Source organism: Vigna umbellata, chromosome 3 (assembly GCF_029865625.1).
Source record: "Vigna umbellata cultivar VRB3 chromosome 3, Vumbellata_1.0, whole genome shotgun sequence".
Classification (NCBI taxonomy): Eukaryota; Viridiplantae; Streptophyta; class Magnoliopsida; order Fabales; family Fabaceae; genus Vigna; species Vigna umbellata.
Window position 1 is genome coordinate 30,330,045 of NC_142167.1, and position 25,788 is coordinate 30,355,832.

Sequence of the window (25,788 nt, forward strand, 5' to 3'; positions counted from 1 at the left end):
TATGTTATATATGTGATTTTATACATGAATGCATGACACATGTTTTTGGATGAGAAAAACCACAAGCACTAATGTATGAATTTTAATTGTGTGGCAAAACAACAATTTTAAGTCAATTACATTATGGGGTGAATCGATTAAAACTCGTGTCTTTGCACAAACTTTTTTCAAGTGTTCTGTGAGAGTTTTTCAAAGAGAAAAGTTTTCAAAACTTTGCTTAACATTGTTGCATAATCGATTGCATGCGATATGTATTCGATTAAGTTTGTTACTGTTTTGAAATTTTTTAATGCTTGATATAACTATCACAACAGCTATATTATTAAATGTGTTGACCAAGCATTAAATGTTATTCGACTGCATTAATTGTGAATTCAATTAATTGCTTTTACTGTTACTAACTGTTATAACTGAATTGGTGTATTCGACTGCATTAGTAGCAAAGTCGATTATATTGCGTCTGATACGAGTTTATCTATATATTAACGTGAATTTGATTTCTATAAGAATTTTTGTGATTCTGACATTTTCATATTCTTTTGCAGAAAGTGTAAAGCTTACAGAAAGAGAAAAAGCCCAAAGAAAACAAGTTTGACCGTGGTGATCAACTACTTGTGATTTCTTGAAGAGCAAGATTGCTGAGTTTCAAAGTCTGATCTATCTACACATTTGGGTGTCTACTTCAAGATCAGGTTCTACAATCTGCTGAAAATTGGGTTGAGTTCCCTATTGTGATTACAGGAAGAAGGACATGTTGCATTCTTGACTTTGAGGGTGCCTTAAAGGGGTTAGACTGTTTAGTCTGTTTATGTACTAAACAGACTTGCTGCTAGTCTGTTTATGTACTACCTATATTTTGATTAAAGGGTTGCAGAGGTGTTTTATATTTTTGACGTGAGGTCTCTATAAAAATCTTGTTGTAAAAACCTTGATCATTATAGTGCATTGGCTTCCTGTGGTTGGAAGGACGCTAGATGTAGGCTTGGCCAAACCAGTACAAAAACTCAGCGTTTGATCTTTCTTATCCCTACTCTTTTACATTCAATCGATTATACTTTATACTCATTCGATTAAATTTCCGTTGCATTGAAAATCTTTTAACTTGTGTTTCAAGAAAAGTATAAAGGCATCTCTTTTGGTGAAAAAGATTTTGAAAGTTTTAAATTTTATACTTCACCAATTCACCCCCCCTCCCCCCCCCCCCCCCCTTTAAGGGTTTGGTTATAAAATATGCCAATTGTAGTTGGCTGGGACAATAGACAAGTTTTTAATCTTTCATTATTGACTTGCTCCCTTAGTGTTGAGATTGTTGATAGGGGGAGCACTGGTTTAGCTGAACCCACAATCTCAGTAATATCTGAGTTTTCGATGATGACAACGCATAATTAATAACACATGTGTATTATGTGTTACATATTCTATGCTTACATGTTATATGCGTATATGAGAACATGATTGTGTTGTTGTTGTGTTGTTCATTGCATTTAACAATGTTATAATTGATTTTATACATGAATGCACGGCACATGTTTTTGGATGAGAAAAACCACAAGCAGTAATGTTGAATTTTAATTGTGTGGCAAAACAACAGTTTTAAGTCGATTACATTATGGGGTGAATCGATTAAAACTCGTGTCTTTGCACAAACTTTTTTCAAGTGTTCTGTGAGAGTTTTTCAAAGAGAAAAGTTTTCAAAACTTTGCTTAACATTGTTGCATAATTGATTGCATGCGATATGTTTTCTATTAAGTTTGTTACTGTTTTGAATTTTTTTAATGTTTGATATAACTATCACAACGACTATATTATTAAATGCGTTGACCAAGCATTAAATGTTATTCGATTGCATTAATTGTGAATTCAATTAATTGTTTTGACTGTTACTAACTGTTATAACTGAATTGGTGTATTCGACTGCATTAGTAGAAAAGTCGATTATATTGCGTCTGATACGAGTTTATCTATATATTAACGCGAATTTGATTTCTGTAAGAACTTTTGTGATTATGACATTTTCATATTCTTTTGCAAAAAAGTGTAAAGCTTACAGAAAGAGACAAAGCTCAAAGAAAACAAGTTTGACCGTGGTGATCAACTACTTGTGAGTTCTTGAAAAGCAAGATTGCTGAGTTTCAAAGTTTGATCTATCTGCACATTTGGGTGTCTACTTCAAGATCAGGTTCTACAATCTGCTGAAGATTGGGTTGAGTTCCCTGTTGTGATTACAGGAAGAAGGACGTGTTGCGTTCTTGACTTTGAGGGTGCCTTAAAGGGGTTAGACTGTAGTTGTAGGAGAAGGGATTCTTGCTGCTAGTCTGTTTATGTACTAACTATATTTTGATTAGAGGATTAGAGGGTTATACACCACCAATTCAACCCCCCCCCTGCCCCCCTCTTGGTGCGAGAAATTGAGTCATTCTATTTTAACACTTAGAATATGAAATTTGGTTTCAATATGTTTACTCCTCCCTTGAGAAACAAAATTGTTGGTCAGATTTATAATTGACTTGTTGTTAATAAGTAGCTGATCAATAGGTTTCTCCACTTCAACATTCATTGTTGTTAGAATGGACTCAACTCATGTAGCTTGGCATGCTGCACTAGAACAACCACTATACTCAGCTTCACAAATAGATAAAGCTACCATCGATTGCTTCTTACAACACCAGAAAATCGGTGCTTCCACAAACTGAATAAGAATCCACTGGTGCTTCTTCTGTCACTGCAATCTCCGCACCAGTCAGAATCTGAGTAGCTCAATAGCTTGCTCTCCATTTGATTGCTCTTAGGAAACAAAACACACCAAAATCAGTTGTTCCTTTAGCATTCTCTTAGCTACAAGCAAATGTATATTTTTTGGTTGATGCATATGCTTGCTAAGCACCCCTACTAAGAAGCAAATGTCAGGTCTATTGTTGCAAAGATACCTGAGTGAACCAACCATTTGCTTAGAACCAGTGCTATCCACTTTTACCTTTGTTGCATGATTGCACTCTTTCATGCTAAACTTCTTTAATATTTCAGGAGCATACCTCTGCTGGTGCAAAATAATTCCCTTCTCAATTTCAACAAATTTCATTCCTAAGAAGTATCAAAATAATTCCCTTCTCAATTTCAACAAATTTCATTCCTAAGAAGTATCTCAACCTTCTTAGGTCAGTCATTTCGAATTCCATCATCAAGACACCTTTAAACATTTTTAATCTCTGATTTTACTTCCTGTAATTAGTAAGTCATCAACATAGGTACACATTAGTATCAATCCATTTTTAAGCTTCACATATACTTCATGCTCTGATGGACATTTATGAAATTCATGTTTTATCATGAATTCATCAATTAACTTTTTCGAGGCTCTTGTTGTTTGTTTCAGGCCATACAAGGCCTTCTTCAGCCTATGGACCTTGCTTTCACACGCTTTCACCACAAATTGAGTAACATATACCTCTTTTTCAAGAGGTCGATCAAAAAAATTGATTTCACATCCAGTTGAAATAAAAGTCATCTTCTTCCATTTGTCAATGCAACCACTAGCCTTATGGTTTCGATTCTGGCTATAGGTACAAAAACTTCAGAATAATCCAGACCTTGCTTTTGGAGAAAACCCTTTGCAACAAACCTTGCTTTCCTCTTGGTAATAGCACCATTAGGACTGAGTTTTGACTTAAATACCCATTTAACATCAATGGCTTTATTGTTAACAGGTAAATCAGTTAAAACCAAGTCTGCTTCTTTTCAATAGCTTGCAATTCTTCTACCATTGGTTTCTTCCACAATTATTGTTTTAGAGCGTCTAGATGATTGATAGGTTCAGCATCAACTAGTAAAGAAAAGTGCCACAGATCTCCTTCATCAGTCATAGTAAATGGTTTTATCTGGAAAATTTTCAAAATCCACCAATGATCTTGGCAGATTTCTCTATCTCGGTTCTCTGTGTTTGTTGCTGCACAGGCACCACAGGCACTGTTTCATTACCATTTTTACCACCAGAATTTTCCTCCTCATCTCGAATAACCACAAAAACATTCTGACTCTTGAGACCACTACTTTGAGCGGTCCATTCCCATAAATCCGCTTCATCAACAACCACTTCTCTGCTTATACAGATTTCTCTGGTTGCTGGATTATACAGCCAGTAAACTCCTGTAGGATGATATCCTACCATTATCATGGTTGTGCTATTGTCCTGTAGCTTTCTTCTCCTAGCATCTAGGATGTGTTTGTAACACAAAGATCCAAAGATCCTCAAATGGCTCACCATTGGTTTTCTGTCAAACCCAATTTCCTCCGGAAGTTTGTTCTCCTGCTTCTTGGTGGGGCATTTGTTTAGAACATAAACAGTAGTTGAGACTGCCTCAACTCGAAATGAATGTGGAAGCTTCTTTTCACGTAACATGCTTCTAGCCATATCAAGGATGGTTCTATTCCTTCTTTCTGCAAGGCCATCATGATGTAGAGTGTATGGAGCTGTCACCTCATGTTGAATCTCATTCTATGTGCACTAATTTCTGAATTCAGTGGATGTATATTCTCCACCTCCATCTGAGAATTTTTAGAACCCTTCCACTTTGTTTTTTCACTAAAAACCCTGAAGTTTTTGAAGACTGAAAGCATTTCACTCTTGGCCTTCATCAAATACAACCACACTATACGGCTATGTTCATCTACAAATGTGACAAAGCATCAATTTTTATCCAAAGATGATACCTCAAATGGCCTGCACACATGAGTATACAACATGCAACACATCCTTTGCTCTCATATGCATGTATGACTTGAATGCAGTTATAGGTTATTTTCCAAACAAACAGCCTTCACACCAATTGTCAGGAAATGAGATTATGGGCAGTCCAGTAACCATTTCATTCACTGCTTACATTTTCAGACTCGGAAAATTAAGATGGCTAAACCTCTTGTGCCACAGCCATGTTGTTTTATCCATAACAGATGTAGTGAGACACTGATTTTCAACTTGATGCAGCCTTGTCTGAAATGTCCTATTCTTTGAGAGAGGAGATTTCAGAAGTAGTCTTTGATTTTAATCATACACCTTCAACAGTTCTCCTTTCATATTGACAGAAAAACCCTTTTCCACCAATTGCCCAACACTCACCAGATTACACTTCACCCTGGAACATACAACACGCTTTCAATTATCGTAACACTCTTCCCATCTTTCTTGATTACTATATCTCCAATTTCAGCGGCTTCAATTGTGTTATCATCTGCAAAACTAATCTTACTTTTCCTGCTAGTGTCAAGATTTGAAATCCACTTTTTATGCCCAGTCATGTGATTGCTGCATCCAGTGTCAAGGAACCAATTTTCTAACATGAATTCCTCATCCTGTGTAGTAACCATCAACATAACCGGTTCTTCATCCGATTCATCTTGGGCCACATGTGCTTCCAATTCAGATTCCTTCTTCTGCTTCCCTTTACCATGTCAACAATCTACTGCATAATGTCCCCATTTTTCACAGTTGTAGCACGAAATCTTTCTCAAATCTTGCATTTTCTTTCCCCCTCTTCCTCTGCCACAAAAACCACCTTTGCTGCTGGTTTTGTTAGAGAATTCTGATTTTTCTCCACCATTTGGCTGATCTTGATTTGTTGAACGCCATTCTTTATTGAATCTGAATTTGTTTTTTTCTTCCACTTGCCATGAGTGGAGCCACCTGCAGTGCTTGTTCATCACTAGCCTTGTCAGCATTCCTGTTTAACATCTTTAATTCATGAGCCTCCAGTGACCCTTGAAGTTCTTCTACTTTCATCTTCCCCGCATGCTCTCATTGAATTCACCAACAATTGCATCATATTGAAGTATTCAGCCACTGTTTCTTGTTCAGTCATGGACAACAATCCATATTGCCTTCCAAAAGACTAGAGCTTCACCTTCTTGGTCTTCTCAGCACTTCCATATTGTATATTCTTTGAGATTATACAATAGATACTACCATTCATCAAGGTAGTTAAATTCTAAATTCGTAGTTAGATTCATACCATGTCAAAACAACATATAGAGATAGCAAAGTTGGTAAATTCAAACCAATAGCCATATTATTTGCATCGTGATGAAATAAATTCATACTGTGGGTTTTTCTGTATTTTATTTTTCCCTTGTTCGGTCTATTCACATGTCATTATTTGTCTCACAACTTTTATACCCAGCATTTAAGTGTTAGCCGTGAAGATCTCACTTCACATATTCATGTGGATTAATTGTACACATATATAACCGATTATGTAACTGTAGGCTTTTATAACATCTACTTATTGCATGCAGTGTGCCAAATAATTCTAATATATTAAATAGGTTCTTTTACTAGAAAGGACGTAATTGATTATGGTAGTATGGTGATGACGAAAGTAAATCCAATAAAATAAAATCTAATAATTTAGACAAAATCAACTTTTTTTTCTATCATGTATAAAATAAATTAATATCGAACTTTTTTTTCTATCATGTATAAAATAAATTAATATCGAACCAATGCTGAAATAAATTAATTACTATATGTTATTTTGTATTTATGGTAATTGAATCTTGAGTCGTTTTTTTTTTAATTTTGTAGATCGTGAATCAAATTTTATTATAAATTGTAAAGCACATGATAAATAAAATATGACATGTTTAAGTAAAAATAAGTGACATGAAAAAAAAAATACTCGAAATATCATATACAAAAATGAAATTAAATAATTGAAATTTTAACTCAAAAGCAAAACATATGATAAAATGTAAATTACAATTTTTTATATTTAAATGTCATAATAATTATTCGAAATGAAAACAAATAATTATTTGAATATTTTATTAGGAGTACTTTATTTATACTTAAATTTGTACTGGACTAGACATACTTTGAAATTAGAATTTAGGAACATTAGAATGTTGTAAGATATTTATAGAAAATTAAATTTTGTTGGATGTGTACACACAAAAAAAAAAACAACTATTAAATATGTATTTGCAAGTTCAAAAATAAATTTTTATTATTATTGCATTTAACGTAGAAGATGAATTTATAATGTGTTTTAAGACTATAATTTAGAGTAACTGCTTGGGAAAATTTATTCAAAGGATTATAATTACTAAAAATATTAAATAACAACTAATTTAAAAAAAATAATCATTATATTAATTAAGACAAAAATTATTAATATTTAAAATAATTTTTGTTATTAATTAAAATTAATAATTGATTTGTAAAAGAAAATCTAAATTGATTTTGAATATTAGTTATCAAGATTTTAGTTATGTATTGTTATTAGTCTTGATTATTAATTATAGACTAAATTTAAAATCTAATAATAGTAAGTAATTTTATAAGTAGGTATTGTTAGGAACAAATTAAAATTTATCTTTAAAAGTATAATCTTTATATTTCTTAAATTAGTAAATGAAACGGTAGCAGGTTCTTGTTGACCTTCGCGAGTACTCTCCAATGGCAAATGGTGTAATAATCCATAGCACTCTACTGCCATGAAGAATGCATTGATGAGCCATTATCACCACAGTAAATGGCACTCAAAGTTTGACCATTCAATGCGAACCATTTCTGGCTCATATGGACCACACTAATTATCACAATTCCATTCACTACAGTTAAATCATGCAGTAAATTTCTTAAGAGAATATGGAGTCATAACATAACCTACATGTTTAGTAATGGTAATATAGGAAAAAGAAAAGGTTTAAGCATATGTTTATAAATGAACAATGAGCAAGTGGTGTAGGTATAATCCATTTCAGACACCATTTTCTGCATTAATAAAGTTACTGTTATTAGCTTTCAAATCTTTCTCCATTTAAGGTGAAAAAGAAGAATATACACTGATAAATAAGTTACCCTCTTTAGCTTTCACATCTTTTTTCAGTTCAGTGACGCCAAAATAAGAATAAACTCCTTGAGTTGCATAGACAACTCCAAGCACATTCTTGAGAAACGTGTTTGAAATTTGCGATCTCTCCAAAGTGTTTCTTTGCTTCCTTTTTTTGTCATTATTTTTCTTATGAGTACAGATTGTTTCTGACGGTATTGCTGATAGTATTTGAGAAAGTTGATTGTTGAGTTTAACCATTGCATAGGTTTATTTGGTTGAAGATAGACACAGTCAGCAATTGTGCTTTTTGATGTTGGAATGCGGTGTCTTCCAAGACCGCGTGCATCACTTTGTGGGCACTGTCTGTCGTGTTACTTTTATTCATTTGGTTTACATGTGGCTCTTGCTTTCCTTCACTTCTGCCTTTACTTCCCTCTCAACTCATGAGTTAAAAAAAATAAATTAAAAGGCTAATTTAATCTTTATTTTAGTTCATTTTTTTGAATTCAGTCTTAATTTAATTTTACTCAATTTAGTTATTTTTCTAAAACAATGTCTAAATAAATAATCAGACAACAGACTGTATAGGTCACTTATTAATTTGTAATTTTTTAAACTTTTTTTACTTAAAAATATCTTTATTAAATTAGTATTATGTTACTGGTATTATTATGTATCAGGCTTAATTTTTTATATAGAATAATTTTTTTTTCAAATTGAGATCAAATTTAATTTTTTTATATAAATATTATATTGATTTTTAGGGTAAGCTTCTTAATTGATTTTGAATATAAAAATCACATTAAGTATTAAATAGTTTATATTATTTTTAACCTATTAAATTTTAAATTAATAGTGTTTGTTTATGTAAGAACCGAGAATTTTAAAGATTTTGAAGTGGACATGTATGTGTAAATAATGAAACCAAATGATTTATATTAAAATAATATTATTATATAAAGGAAAATTTCAAATGTTCGTCCTATTTTCTGATTCAATCATTTCTCTTCAAATCTTCTTCTCTCTTCTTTTCTTCTCCTTCTCTCTAAAAATCTCTCATCTTACTTCATCTTATTTTCAATCAGGCCGAGCTTAAGTAATCTTGGAGTCAAAAACATCATTTTCCACCGATTAAAGTCTTGTTTAAAGCTGGTATGTCTCGATTTCTTAAGCTCTTGTGAGATTCCGAAACTTTTTGACACATGCAATGCAAGCCAAGTTTCTGGTTGCATGCGTTCATCAGCTTCCTCTTCCCATTTCTAATCACATTTCTGGTCTTTTGGTGGTCTATCCTCATCAATCAGTGAGTCATAGATGTTCTTGGGATTTTCTAGAAGTGTGAGCAAATTTTTGGAATGGTAGAAGATTCTCATTCGGTTAAGAGGTAAGGGAAGCTAGTTAATTTAATTGTGTTTCTATGTATGAAATTATTGTTTGGATGGTTGCATATGTGTAACTTGAATGTTTGATTGAATTGTGTTGAATATGTGAATGTTGGAACCTGTGAACTAGTTGGAGTTTCTCTGCATAAGTGTTCGGTCTGTTCTAATCTTAAGAAAGTGGGTATACGAATATGATAGTTTGGGGTTGGGAGTGAAATCTGGTATGGGACTCTTTGAGATGATGTTAGAACGATTTTAGGTACCTTTGGATAGGCTTAAAATGGTATATGAATCATGTTTGGAGGGTTAGAAGTTGGGAAGTGGTAGGAATTGGTGAAGATAATGGTTGATCATAATTCTGCAACTATTCTTAGTAGCGCTCATTCTTGTACTAGTGCTCGACCTCGTACTTGTATTCAGTCTTAAATGCGTTCGGCCTAAGTTATAGGTATTCAGCCTAAGCCATAAGCATTCGGTCTAAACTTAGTATTTGAACTAGTGATAGTATTCGGTCATGATGTGGTACTCGGAATCCTCTAGTTGTCGATCATTAATAGCGCTCGGTTTTCTCTTCAATTGTATCTATTATTGACCGTTCGGTCTCCAACATTCACAGGGTGTTCGGTCTTGTTCTTCTATGTTGGTGATTTCTGTTTGGTCTATATTCATAGTTATTCCAGTGTGTTGTTTTAATTAATTGATCCAATTGCTTTGCTGGCTTATGTATGCATTATCATAATGGTTTAAAAAGAAAAAGTATGGTATGATAATTGTAATATGGATGTGAAAGAGAATTCCAAGGAGGAATGTCTCAGTGATTTGGTATCAAGGTGGTGGTAAAGTATGAATATGGACAGCGAAATCCACGGCGTTCATCCTGACATTCTAATGATGACCAAGTCTCAAGTAGAGATGGGTAAGTCATGTCGTGAGAATAGCAGGAGGTCCTAGCCTATAGGGTCTTAGGTGAGTTATAACGGATTAACCCCGGGTGGCAGCTGATGGTTTTCCAATTACTACACCCCCAGGTGCACGAACGACCTCAAGCTACATATTCATACAATTCGGATGGTCAAGTCAAGTGTTCGGTCATTGCCTGTAGTGTATGGTCGGTCGTTGTATGCTTGAAATGCTCGATTGACACATGCTTATGTATTTGTTTAATTTGCATGATTAGTGTAATCAATTAAATTACGTACTCTAGCTTACCCTTGCTTTTCTGTGGTCTGTCTTTGTGTGTTTGTTTCCCTTTTGTGATAATCACCTAAATGGTGTGAACTTAGGGATACAACTTTTTCAGTTGGCTCATCGAAAGGTTGTTGGTAAAGCAGCGGTATAGGAGTATTTCGGTCTTCAGGAATTTAATTCTTCATAAAATTATAGTTTTTGTTCTTTCTTTATAATGCAATGTTTTATTTTAATAATTTTATATTACTAAATTGGAATGTTTCAATCTACACTTCTAAAATCTTCATCTAATTTTAAATCAACTTTAACCATAAATTAGAAATATGTAATAAAAATATGAATGATATTGATATAGTATTTTGTGTTAGATTTTTTGAGGAAGAATATAAAAGAAATTTGACACTTAAATCAAATATTACTTCCATCTAAAATTTAATTTGCTTTCAATCTAGAAAAAGATAAAACTAATTCATTTTAAAAAGAAAATTAGGACCGAATTAAAAAAAATTATGAATATAGAAACTGCAGTCACATGTGATGTGATATTAACACTAAAATGTGTCATTAACTCTGATGACACATGCTAGTTTAACACATGAATTCCATATTTTAAAAATTTAAAAATATATAAAATAATTAATTTTTTAAAATTAAAAAAATCACAAACTTACACGTTACATCTTTAATTATTTAAAAAAAGTTAAAAAAACTAAATTGAAAAACTAATAAGAAAAATTAAGATTTTATTAAAAAAATATTAAAACTGAATTGACAAATGAATGAAAATTAAAATTAAATTCGTATTGTAATAAAAAAAATTACATGTACCAGATTTGACTATCTATTTTTTAAAATATTTTAGTCATTAAAAAATAATTTTTAATTTATAAAAAAAATCGCATATGTTAAATATATTTTTAACTCAAATGGACTTTCTGTGGAAAAACACATTTGGAAAGTAGTTATCTTTTCATGATTTTAATGAATACTTCTGAAGATATAATAAAACACAATAGTTTTTATAATTCGGGAATATTTTTTTATTGAATACTTCTCACAAAAGAAAGCATAATTTATACTTTTCAAAATATTCGTATAAAAGTCTTTATTTTTTTCATTATACACGTAATAATATGACTGAGCCTATACAACATTAAAAAAGAGGTTGAAACTATAGCTTCCAAAATCTAGTAGTTAATTGAATCTTGTATATTTACTGAATTTTATACAAGAATTCACTTGAAAGTAATTGAAATTCAATGGAAAAGATGGTCATATTAATACTGTATAATTGATACCTTATTTAATATAACATTTTCATTTAATTATTTCACTTTAATTAAAAACAAAATTCCTAAAGACAAAGAAAACCGTCATTAATACTTGAGATTGAGATTTGAACAAGGCTAATCTTTAACAAAATATATAAATACATAGACATAATTATCATAAAAATGTAAAATTCAGCTAATCTCATTTTTGTATAATAGTAAAATATATTACCATATATTGTAACATGTGAGTGTGCAAACCTTGCAATCACGATTAGGACATTTTTTTTTCACAGAACCATTGTAAAACTTCCACGTGTCATGGACTTTGGCCATATAATAATAATTAATAAATAATGAAATGAATATGAAAATGAGAATAATATGGCTAGTTACACGTGGCAGCTTATAGGGCAAACGAAAAGGCATATATATATATATATATATATATATATATATATATATATATATATATATATATATATATATATATATATATGTATTCACCAATACCACTCATAAGGTTTTTGGTCATTTCACTTTCACTATATATAATAATAACAATTTTCTTGGTGACTTTATGACTTTCTGAGTATCTACTTTCTTTTTTAGAAAAGTATTTTAATGATGATGTCATCATGCTTACTTGATTTTTGAATTTTATGTCGCTTTTTGTGAATTTTTATTTGTGAAGTTATTTAGGGTTTACAAGAAACTGACATAATCCTTGAAAAAAAAAGAGGCAAAAACGAATGTGGTGTCTGATATAAATTAGAGGTAACATTCAATTAGAAGTTATATAAATTCAATCTCTATACATCTGAGTTAAAGTTCAATGTAAGTGTGCATATTATTGTCTTAACAATTTAATGCAACACGTAAGTTAAGGAAGCTATTTTAGTTATCTTTAATTGAAGCTCTATATGAAACATATTAATTATAAGGTTAATTTTAACAAGTCCTTATTTCTATTTAGTTAAAGTTTCTTCTTTTTTTGCTGCTATGTTAAGTTATCTACAAAGAAACGATCAGGGTTATGTGAAAAGTGTACACACAAAATGACTATCTAAATTATTTCTTACACTATTTGCTATCCATTATAATTTGAAGTATTTCACTTTCTCATTTAATTTCTTTCTTTTGAGAAAATCAAGTTTAGTCAACTTTCTCTATTATTGATTGGATTTATTGAACTTACAGAAAAAATCTAGTCCCATTTTTCATTCAAAGAGACTGTCATTGATATAAAAGTATAATTTATCAAATTTTATGATTTTTAATCAACTTCAGTCAGTAATGGAAAGCATGTTAGAAGAGAAAATTGCTTGCAGTTCTTAAAACACTGTAAAAAAAAGGACACTCCTATTGGGTATTTTACCAAAAAAAGTTAATAGATGATGAAAAATATTAACAATTTATGAAAAGAATTTCATTATTATTCTTCTTTAAAAGTGAGACATTAGAATGGTAACATTCTAAATAAATGTTAGTGTTTTGTTGACAAGTCTATTGGTTGACAAATTTAAAATATATGTCTTTATTGTACTTAATCAGCATAAAAGTGGATTAATGGCATTTTATAATGAAACTTTCTATTTTGAATTTCCTGGATTGCATTTGCCCAAAAAAATTTACTTATAGTATGAAATACTCTCGGTAAAATGTTTATAAAATCACTGAAACTAATATTATTAAAACTTAACAATTTGTATGAGATTTTATTCTCTTAAGTACATTTTTAAGAAAATAAAGTTAATAAAAAAATTTAAATAATTTTTCAAGAATTTTATAGTATTTATTTTTCAAAAAGAATTCTTCATATTAAGAGTATACAAGTATGTAATAATGAAATTATTCCACTTGCAACCAAAATACATTTATAATTACAATTTATTCTAATTCACTTGGTTTAGACTCACAAAGTCTAGCTTCGACCCACATAATTCAGAGTAAGAAAAAAAATCCATAGAACCAAAAGACCTACATAAAAAAAAGATATTCATAGTAATAAAATAGCCTCAAAAGTTCATGGACCATAACTAATTCACACTAAGTAAATTGATCTAAGATCAAGATAAACAAAGTTGGATCGGATTTGGATTCACTCAGCTTTATCCTCAGTGTAAGCAAACTCTATTAGACACTTCAAGTTGAGTTAGCCTAGATCGATTTTCAGTCTGAGTTAACTCACACCAACTTTTAGGTTGAATGGCTAATTTTGGCATTATTTGTCTTATCTTGACTTTACTTTGAACTTTAGTTTTGGTTGACTCGTTTCAACTTTTGGCCTAAGCCAACTCCTCTCGACCTTTGGTCTAAGCCGACTCGTTTTGAACATCAACTAGGATTAACTTGTTTTAACCTTCAACTTAGGTCGATTTAACTCAACTATGGGTTTGGATTGATTTATCACAAATACGGACATGGACGATTTCATTTGACAATAGATCAAGCTGACTTGACTCGACCTTCAACTCCGATCAACTTGATTTGACCTTTGACTCAGAACAAATTGGCCTGAACTATGGTTCGGACAAACTCAATTCAACCTTCACCCAAACTCCACTCAATTTTTGATATGGGTTGACTAGACTCAACTTTCGTCCTGGATCAACATTTAGCGTTGGTGACTCATCTTGATCATTGACCAAGGTTGACTCATCTTGACCTTTGGCCTGAGCAACCTTAGCTTGAATATGGGTCCAAGTTGATTGGATTTAATTATGGCCTAGACTGATTCAACTTGACTATGAACCCCAACTAAATTGACTCAACTTCAAATTGACTTGATTTGACATTTAGCTTAGGCTGACTTGGCCCAAACTTTAACCTAGGTTGATTCAATTTGACCTTTAATTTTATTTATAAGGCTTGACTTTTGTTTCGAGCTTACATGTCTCAACCTTTGCCTTAGGCTAACCCATCTCGACCTTCAACCTCGACTTGTCCTGTATGAGATTTTGGCATGGTCAGTCCATCTCAACCTCCTACCTAAGTTAATAGGTCTCAACCTTTAATTTGGGTTAACTCGTCTCGAATTTTGTACCAAACTATCTTGTCTCGACTTTCATCCCAACTTGATTTGAGTCGAACTTAAGTTTGAACTCACTCAATTTAACCTTTAATTCAAATTGACTTAGCTAGAACTTTGATTTAAGAAGACTTAATTTTTCTTTCAGCCACAACTTACTTCAAACTTAAGATACTATATTTAGAAGTTAATTGAATTCTTACAAACTCACTCTATTATACTCCTAACCATTTCAAATGAGAAATTTAAAGGCTGGATTTTATTTTTATAGAAGGAAATTTATTCAAGAATGAATTACAACTAATCAATTAGCCATGAATCAAATTTAAGCATTAAATTTTCTTTATGTATTTTTAATTGCTTTAAACCGTGCCTATGTATTAAAGTTCAAAACATAATCAAAGAAAAAAAAATTTATATAAAGTAGGTGTCTATGTATTTTTGTTTTGAATAGTTAAATTTATATATCTTTTTTTAATAATCGTGTTCTTTTCATTAGTTTAAATAATTAAAAAGTAACACCGTTTTAGAAAGAAAAACACTTAATTTATTAGTATTGGTGATAATCATTGATAGCAATCGATTAGGTCGATGAGCTTCCTTCAACCTCTCCTTTTGGTTTGCTTTCAGTGTGTCATTTTCACTTTACCAGGTGCTTGTATAATGCTGCCACCAAAATAGTAAGTGTGCAATGCACCCAAAAAATTTATAAAATAATGTTCGTTTCAAAAACTTCATTTACAAACTATTTCTTGGTTTATACTTTGACAATACAATCAATGAAAAATATTTAACTAATTTCAAACCTAATTCAAATTTTTATATTTAATTTTTCTTATCAAATATTATCTCCTTTTTTCCTTCTTCCCCCTTTATCATAATCATCATCATCTCAACATCCTAAAAATAATATCATATTTACTTCTTAATATGCTTTTATTTTAATTTAATAATATATATGAATAAAAGTTAAACTTTCCTGGAGTACCAAAGGCTACCATATTGGAATCAATTATTTCTTTTCCACAAGAAAATTATTTCTTTTCAAATTTTAGGGCATATATTTAAAATTGTTCTACAGGTGTATAAATGTAATAGTGAAGGAATAGAGAAAAGGGTTATATCATAACTAAGTTGGAATCCTATTTGAAAAAAAAAAAATTGAAGACAAATAGTATTTGTAGTAATTATTTTTTACGTTAATTAGGTAATAGTGTACCAACAAGCATTAATTAGTTCGGAAGCATTTTGTTTGCAAATATTTACTTTAAAATTGCTGCAATTATGAGTTATAAATATTACAATATTTAATTTTTTTATTACTGAATTACTTACATGTAAAAAAATATAATGATAAGGTAACTTTATACACACATGTTATTTATCATCCAAAATTATGTCAAAGGTGTTTTTATCTTAATATTCATGTTACAGTAATGTGTTGTTTTATTATTCATTACTGTTGTCTTGTATCTTAATTAAACTACCACCTATTCAGAATTAATAGGAGGTTTCTTTATATTATAATATTATCACTTTCAAGTAAGTTTTGTATGAAATGAGATATGCATGAGCATGATATAATTTTAGAATAGAAATCTATAGATTGTTTTAATTCTTATACACTAGTTATATTCGTGTTAACAATTTTCTATATGTACTTCATCAATTCTCTTTCCTAACTAAAATATTAGTATTTTGAAAATAAAATTATAAAAATTAATAGTAGTTTTAATTATACTCTGTATTAATTTTTTTCAATTATACGTTTTTTTAATCAAAATTATAGTAGTTTTAGTCATTTAAAAAACTAACTAAAATTAATAATATTCAATAAAGTTTTAATATTTTTATGTATATTATTATTATTATTATTATCTTTTTATATATTAATCATCTCAGTCTATCACTAAATTTCATATGTAAAGATTCAAACAAAAGAATTTCTGCCAAACTTCTAATTATGTTAATAAATATGAATTAATTATAGTGTCTTATAAATACGATATTATTACATTGAATAAACTCGATGAATGTAAATTGAATGAACTGAATCATGCTTTGTGAGTGTGTTTCAGATTTTGAAATGATTATCAATTGCAATAAGTCAAAGAATTTCAGCACGGAAAAGGAAAGCCAAATTCAAATTTGCTTTTCCTCATCACGTGCCACGTAGCGCGTGGGTGGCACAGGCACAGGAGAGAGTGCACCTATCAAACCGCACAAAATACGCACCCCTTTCAGCTACGAAAACGAAATATAGAATGAAAAAGGAAAATTACGCACTTTCCCGGAAAAAAATTTGTAGCGAGAAAATAATGGAAAAGAGAAAATTCCCCGATTCCCCTTATTTAGCTCGGAGAGAGAAATAAAACAATTAAAAACTATTCTATTTGAGAAAACAAGCGACGACTTTTCCGGTTATTATTTTCATGGTTCCATTCCCGAATTTCGTTAGGGTTTCGTAATTTTGCACTCTTCGGTGCTTTATCGATTAATTTTGCTGGAAAGTTTTCATCTTTTTTCGGCTTCTGAGTTTGGTTCGTTAAATCCAGAATTGATTGTGGTGTTCCTTGAAGAAGTTTCAGAAAGAGAGGGGGGAGGAATACGATGTCTTCTTCTTCTTTTTCTTCTTCTTCCTCAGCTACTGTCGCAGTGGATAAGGCGACCAGCGATCTTCTTATGGGCCCTGATTGGACCATGAACATCGAAATTTGTGATTCCATCAATTCTAATCATTGGTAATCTTCAACTACAAGAAAAGGAGGAAGATAGATAGCATATCAATTTCAATAATATGTTTTATTTGATTTTGGAGGGTTTGACTTTGATCAACTGCCACATGTTTATGCCTTTGAATGCGATGTTCCATTTAATTTTTGCTAGTTCTGTTATCGGATGGAATTTTGGGGCTAAAGTTGTTGTTGATTGTAGTTAGTATGTTCTTTGTGATGAAACTGACTAGAGGATTGTATTATTTGGGAAATAGTGGAAACTGGTTGTTCTTTTTTTTTTTCTGATTCTATTTTTTTTCATTTTTTTTAATTCTGGTGATTTTTTAATTTTCTCATGCATTACTGATGTCAAAATTGAACAATTATTTTACTCTTAGTTCCCCCCTCTCAGAAAAACTAGGGTCCATGGATGGCAGTACAAACTATGCTTCTTTCTCGTTTTCCTTTCACACCTTTAATAGTAGTCTCTGGGAATTTTCACACTGGTCTTTTAAGTTTTTACTGAATCATTGATGAATTTCTCAGGCAGCCGAAAGATGTGGTAAAAGCTGTGAAGAGGAGATTACAACATAGGAGCTCTAGAGTTCAATTACTAGCTCTCACGGTACTTTGTTGGCACTGGCTTTTGGTCTTACTTTTCTGTATTTGGGTCAAGTTGTTTGTGGCCGTGTTCTCCTGAATTGGCTAACTTTCAAATTCATTTGTTTGGAGCTTGATTTCTGGTTTCTGGTTGTCTACCCCCAGCTGCTGGAGACAATGGTAAAGAACTGTGGTGATTTTGTTCACTTTCAAATTGCTGAGAGAAACATACTGGAAGAGATGATTAAAATCATAAGAAAAAAGGTAAGGTGATTTTAGTTGGAAATTTAAGGTGTGTTCCTGATTCAGTTTGTATATTTGATGCTTGAAAGAAATTGTTGTTGCATTCTTCATGGAATTTGTGATTATAAATGCAAACGTCAGGATTTAATCTATTTTGCTATTATGACATCTGATGGTGTAATTGTTTGAAGTGCATTCTACCTAATTCAATTTATTTCCAAATCAAGTCCGGCGGCTACTGCTGTACATTGTTAATGACCAGTATCTTCTAGTTTCCTTTTGAGATTTCCTTGCTATATGATTCTAGATTAGATAGGTTACTGGATCATTGGCTCAAACCTATCTGTGTTAAATGTATGCGGGAAGTATTTCTCTTTCAAAATAGTTGTAATGTTGAGTTGAACAGTTGTAGAATCCATCTACATGTTGATACGTAAATATAAAGATTTTTTTTTATTGGTAAATTCACCAGGCTTTTACTTATCAAAACAATCTTAATATTTACTCATCAAAATATGGATGGGTTCTATTTCTGTTAAATTACTACCATTTCGTGCAATTTTTTTTTTTGATTTGTCTTGTTTTAACATGAAATACATGTAATGATTCTTCAGGCAGATATGCAAGTGAGGGATAAAATCTTAATGCTGCTGGACTCATGGCAAGAAGCATTTGGGGGACCAGGTGGTAGGCATCCTCAGTACTATTGGGCATATGAGGAGTTAAAGGTAGCTGTCTAGTTGATAAAAGAAATTTATTGATTTTGTCAATCTCTCTTCGTTGATAGTTTCATGTGAAAGTGGGATGCTAGATTTTCAAAATTATATAATTGGCATTTGTGAATGTTCTGTAAATGATATCGGACTCATCTTAAGGGTGAGATCACAAATTTTAAGAAGATACTTTTAGTTCTTATTATAACAAGTATACAAATTTGTATTTTGTAGTTAAATGCGTCACCTCAAAAAACACATTTGCCTACAACTCTAAAGTGTTCTTGCAATTCTTTAGTGACAAATGGGTGAATTTTAATTTTTTATGGTTCCACCACATACTTTATACCATCAACATCTCAGCTTGGAGAATTGTCCCCTGGCAAAAGCCAACCATCATCCCGTTTGTTCCAAATTTACATTTACATTTTAAGTACAGGATAAAAGATTACATTGATATGTGAGCTGTAATTTAATGAGCATCAGATTATATCATCATAATATTAAGTTGAATTATATGAATGGCAGCGATCTGGAGTAGTTTTTCCAAAGAGATCACCAGATGCAGCTCCAATATTTACTCCTCCTCCTACCCATCCAAATATAAGAAGTATGCAAGCTGGATATGGGATGTCGAGCAATTCATCTAAAACACTGGATGAAACTATGGCTACTGAGATAGAAAGTTTGAGGTTAATGTTGACCTTCTATTTTTTCCATTTCAACCTTGCTTCCCCTGCTGTCCTTTGTGACAGAACTTCTGTGTGCTATCAGATGAGTCTTTAAGCTAACTTTTCTTGAAATACTCAGTATGTCAAGCTTGGAGTCCATGCGACATGTTTTGGATCTTTTGAGTGACATGTTGCAGGCTGTGAATCCTAGTGATCGTGAAGTAAGTTAAATGGTTTTCCTTGGCCTTCTGAATCCTCCTTTCTTGAACTGAAACGATTTAATATCTGATTTTTATGCTTTGTAGGCGGTAAAAGACGAGGTGATTATTGATCTAGTTGATCGCTGTCGCACAAACCAGAAAAAGTTGATGCAAATGCTAACTTCAACTGGGTTAGTTTTACTCGGCTTTTCCATCTGGCACACACCCAAATATACTTGATTGTTACTTCGTGAAGTCTGTCCACTTATATGTGGAATAATCTTTTATCACCTTGGTTTTGTCATAGGGACGAGGAGCTTCTTGGACGAGGCCTCGAATTAAATGATAGTATTCAAGGTTTGCTAGCTAGGCATGATGCAATTGCTTCTGGTACTGTGTTTCCAATTCAAGGAGCAAGTTCCAGCGCTGTGCCAACTGAAGTTCAACCAAGTGTAGATCAATCCAATGTTAACAGCTCCACCCTTGGAGAGGCTTCTTCAACGCTTAAAGCTAGCTCTTCAGCCGTAGTGCTTTCCGAAACCCGGAGCCAGAGTGATGAAGAGGAAGAAGATGAATTTGCACAGCTAGCTCGGAGGTCCCTTAGAGCTGATACTATATTTAATATTTTGTGGCTCATGGTTATTGAAACCTGTTTTTCTTTTCAGTCTTGCTTGCTTATAACTTATCTAAGAAACAAACTAGTTTAGAATATATGTTTAGGTCTTTTAAGTATAGACATGAATGGATAAGCATGCACAAATCGTTGTATTAAGCATGTATTTTCATTTTATACTTCCACGCATGCTATTTCATTCTCTCCTACAACTATTTTTTAGAAGCCCCAATTTTGTAATAGAATTTCTTGTAAAGCCCATATACCAACATATATTGCAGGTCATGGGTGATGAAATTGTTCTACCGTGTCAATAATTTTTTATTTAATGTGAACTCTTTACTATTGCAGGCATTCTAAGGCACAGCCAGTGATTTCAAATGATACCGCAACTGGTTCCAGCCAAAACTCAGTGTCAGTTAACACTACCAGCACAACTCCACATGTTCCAAATCCCGCAACTTCAGTTCCATCCAATGCATTAGTTCTTTCCAACCCACCTGCCCCAGTTACTACTGCAAAGGATCAGGACATTATTGACTTACTGAGTATTACTTTGTCAGTGTCACCATCCCCACAGACAAGTTATGCATCGTCTCCACAGACAAGTTATGCACCATCAGCCTCTAGCCAAGGCATACATCAGACACCTGTTCAGTCCACATCAGAAGGGTATTCTTTTGCTTCCCAAACATATCCGGGAAATCTGTCATACAACAGTTACGTTGTCCCTTGGGCTCAACCTCAATCTAAGTCAGAATTTCAAGCCCAGCCTCAACAACAATCGTATCAATCCCGGTCTCAATCCCCAACTCCACCCTCATCTCATAATACACATTATGAATTTGAACAACAGCACCATCAAACGACCCAGCAGGACCGGTCTCAGCCCCAATCTGAGCAATTGCAATCTCAACCAGTACTACAATCCCCACATGTATTGCACCAACAACCTCAACATAATCAATATAGCTCTCATCAACAACATTTGCAACCTCATAATGAACAGCAACCTCTACAGTATCAGCCGCAGCACCAAACACTGCAATCTCAACCCCAACAGCATTCACAGTATCAGCCCCAAACGGTACAAGGTCATCAGCCTCAAACTCAACCTCAGCAACAATTTCAGAATCAACCTCAGCAACAGCAACAATTTCAGAATCAACCTCAGCCACAGCAACAATTTCAGAATCAACTTCAGCAACCGCAACAATTTCAAAATCAACTTCAGCAACCGCAACAATTTCAGAATCAACATCATCAATACCCTGCAAGATATCCTCCCCCACCATGGGCAGCTACACCTGGATATGCCAACTATCAAAATCACTCTCCTGCTACAAATTTGATTTCAACACAAGCCAATACAACAGTATCGTATCCTTTAGCTCCAGGAGTAAGGACGCCCGTGCTACACAATAATTCATTATCTGCCAGAGGTGGTGTCGGTGGAACTCCTGCAAGTGCAACTGGACAAAAGACTTTTGTTCCATCTTATAGGCTATTTGAAGATTTGAATGTTTTCGGAAACACAGATGGAAAGGTCAGTGGTTCATCATCTGGCTTGTCAGGGACAAGGGGACCTGGTATGATTGGTGGGCGTAAGTGAAGTGTTGTCTTATGTAAAAAAATGTATTGATATACTGTAAAAAATGGGACCAGAAGTATTGTTTGCAGCTTCTCATTTGCATCTTATGGAAGCTCTCTAGATCGATACAAGTGACTCTTCCTATTCTGAGTAACAACAGATCATAAAGTTAAGCTGAGTCTTACCTCAGACGACAGACTTTGAACATTCTTTGATGTAATATTTTAGTTTCTTGTAGTGGTTTTCGTACTTATGTTCATTGATTGATCGTTAACCACTATAAAGGGCACTTAAAATGCGGACACGTGTCGAATGTCATTAATTATTGAGAACATATTCCCTTGTAAGATAGGCTGCAAATCACGTTAGTTAACAGAAATCAATACAGATTGACAAGCCTGATGTGAATTTTTAACAAGGGCAAATTACTTTTCATCGCATTGGTATATACGAATCTGGATTTTGGATCAGTAAAGCGATTTAAGTGTGCAAAACTTTAGATCGGCTTAAATTCAGAATTTTCGAGCCATTCCGGCATAAACTAACGTGGCGCAATATATTTAGGGTTTTGGGATTCATATCCATTTTCGGTCCCTGGTATTTCTCAAGATATATTTTTAATTCCATTGCTCTTTTGTTGTAATATTTTTATATAATCTAGATGCTGTCATGCAAAGTTTTATTTATTTATAGAAATTGTTTTTTGGTAACTTAGAAGAAGGTGAATAAGGTTTCTAGGAAAATTGAGTTTAGGTATTTTTATTTTTAGAGAAGATAATCACTGTGAGATAAATAGTATAATATTATGTTATCTAAAATAGTTTGTGATTTCTTTTATAATAGATTTCAATTTTCTATATTTAGAGTTGTTTAGTTATTTTTAATAATTTTCATGAGACAAAATTATTATTATACTCTAAAGTGTTAGTTTAAGTGAAATGTTTACATACACCACTTTAACTAAAATATTTAATTTGCACTTGTTTTGATAGAGTCACTTTGCATTTTATTAGAAACTTTAAATCATACTCACTTTAAAAAAAATCTTTAAACTTTTTTGTGTGGATAAGCTTTCTTTAGATGTGGTGGGAGTAAATTTCAAACCCCACTCATGGATATTTTTTATTACTCCAACATTTTTCTCAAAATATTTCTATTTATTATATTCATCATTTAATCGAATTACATCCACACATATAAAAAAAAAACACAGAAACCAGTGATATTTTTGTAAGATTAACTATTTTTTTTAATAAACTCAATATTCAATAACAAATAATAGGAGCCTAAAGTATGACCTAAGTCTATTGTGAAAAACACATCAATAACAATAATGGAGGATTGCATTTTGTAAGAAGAGACAACAGCCAAAGAAGCCATGGATGAACAGGAGAGAGAAACCTTTAAAATTCAAGATTCTCCAATCAAGGCACCTAAAAAAGGAAAAAGAGCAACCTTGATGCTTTGAATAGCTGCTTGAGAGGAGATGGGAATGCGACCACACATGATGAACTTAAAAGAGGAAAAAGAGCAACCTTGACACTCTGAATCATTTCTTGAGAGGAGACGAGACGTGTCACACGCACGAGGGAAAAGGAGCTGGAAGCATGTAGGAGCTTCGATGAAGGCATCATTGATGGCACGGTGGTCATCTGGCTGAAACGATAAAAATTGTGTGATCATCGGTTGAAACTGAAATTGTAGTAGTGGTAGTGGTAGACGACTACGGTAGACGATGACGCTGCCGAGAGTGGTAAATGGTGCCGCTGCTGGAAGTAATGGGTGTAGTGACAAAGGCAATAAATGGTTTTCCTAAAAAGATCCTTTGGCTCAGATACTATGTTGAATATAGTGAAAAACTATATGTGAGATTAATTTCCTTGTGTTAAATATATACATAGGGTCATCTATTTATAATAGAAGAAATATGGGTAAGCCCAAAATACAAATAAGAAAAAATAGCAAACTAACTAAAGATAAAAGATAAAGATAAGATAAACATAGTATATCTAATAATAAACAACAAAGTATATACTTGACATGTACAAAGTTAAGTAGGGACAAATCTTGAGCATTAATTTTGGAGGGTCAAAATTATTTTTAAACTACACATAATTTTAATGTTTAATCTCCATGCAAGGTCATTAAAGTTCATTCTCCATATATATCTTCCTCCTACAAGCATAATACATCACTATCATCTTGCACATGAGCAAATGGTACAAAAAAATTGTATCATTCTTAATCACCAACAATGTTGATAGAAAGTTGTGGATTTGGCAATAGAGTTGGGGAAGTCAAGGCTACCCCATCCTTATTAATATTTAGCCATATTGTTAAACAAGCTTTTTGAAGGGCTACATATAGTGAAGGGTTGTTAGATGCAACTTCAAACTGACAATCAAACTATCTAAAAACCTTTTCAAAATATGTCTTTCGCAAAGCTCTCCTTCTCAAATTAGTCAAAAATTAATAACATGTAATATGAAGAGGTAAAGGTTAAGGGAGATTTACATAAGATTTCATATACTGGTTTGTTTGGAAATCCAGACTATCTTCAGTTCTTAATCAATATGATCAAGTTCCAATATGGCATACTAAATTTGAAAGTTACAAAGCAAGTATTATTTGAATCCTACTAATTATAGCTAGACATGAATATTACTTAGAAGACAATCATTTTTGTATAAGACTAATATTCTTTGAAACGTAGTCACTCATAACAAACAATTAAGTATTATTTAAAACCCAGTCACTTTTGACTAAAATGTTTGAAACATAGTCACTCTTGATTAAAAAACCTTAAGTATTCTTTGGACAATAATGACTTCTCGCTAAAACTTGACTATTCATCGGAGCACAACCACTTCTTTATAAAACTTGAGTATTATTTAGAATGTAGTCACTTTTGGTTAAAACACAAAGGTTTACAAAGAAAATGACCTAAAATATCATTTGTTTGCCTAGTAAAAAGAGAGGTTGTCTTATGATGGATACAAGATGTATCTCACTCTTCTAGAGAGCCCTGAATACAAACATTGTTGTTCCGGACAAACAAAGGCCAATGATTGATAATGATAAGTGTAACACCCAAATAATTTGTAGGGTATTACGAGAAGTAAAACAAAATTTTAAATTTAACATGATATCAATACTTAAAACTTCATTTTGATTTAACATAAATATGATTTTAAACTTACAAACCTTAAACAACATAGTCTTCACAATTTCACATAAGTACAAATTTAAACTTACAAATCTTAAACAACATAGTTTTCAAATATAAATTTATTTTTATCAAAAAGCCCTTTAAAGTTTTTTCGAGCATGTCTCTCGTCTCTATGCATCTCCAACTGCATTTGTAACATCATCTGCTCACATATAACAACACGAGTTATATGATCATTGCACAAACAAATAAGAATGAGTTAACTATAACATACAATCATTGAACACACTCACCCTATATAATTCAATCATATATCATTATAATTTATACACACGATTACTTCAATGCCATTAATTCACTTTATTATATCTTTTATTTTATGTAACATATCACCCTCTAACTCCTCTCAAAGTCATGCTTCTTGTTTCCATAAACCTTACAAGTATACTATGCTTACTCCTGAAACCTTACGGTCAGACCTCTCGTTATGTGCTTCCATAAGCCTTACTTACAAGTATATTATGCTTACTCTTCGAAGCCTTATGGTCAAACCACTCTTGCCTACTTCTATAAAAC

The 25,788-nt window shown here is 32.2% G+C and overlaps 1 protein-coding gene across 1 annotated transcript; it reads left to right on the forward strand.

Annotated features, from left to right (window-relative positions):
* Positions 1-16,994: 16,994 nt before the first annotated feature.
* Positions 16,995-22,377, forward strand: LOC124835771 (TOM1-like protein 6). The gene is made up of 9 exons (XM_047310770.2): positions 16,995-17,439; positions 17,959-18,037; positions 18,178-18,276; positions 18,870-18,983; positions 19,497-19,660; positions 19,779-19,860; positions 19,945-20,030; positions 20,147-20,434; positions 20,804-22,377. The coding sequence occupies exons 1-9, from the start codon at positions 17,309-17,311 to the stop codon at positions 22,062-22,064; spliced, it is 2,304 nt and encodes a 767-aa protein (XP_047166726.2). The 5' UTR covers positions 16,995-17,308; the 3' UTR covers positions 22,065-22,377.
* The last annotated feature ends 3,411 nt before the right edge of the window (positions 22,378-25,788 follow it).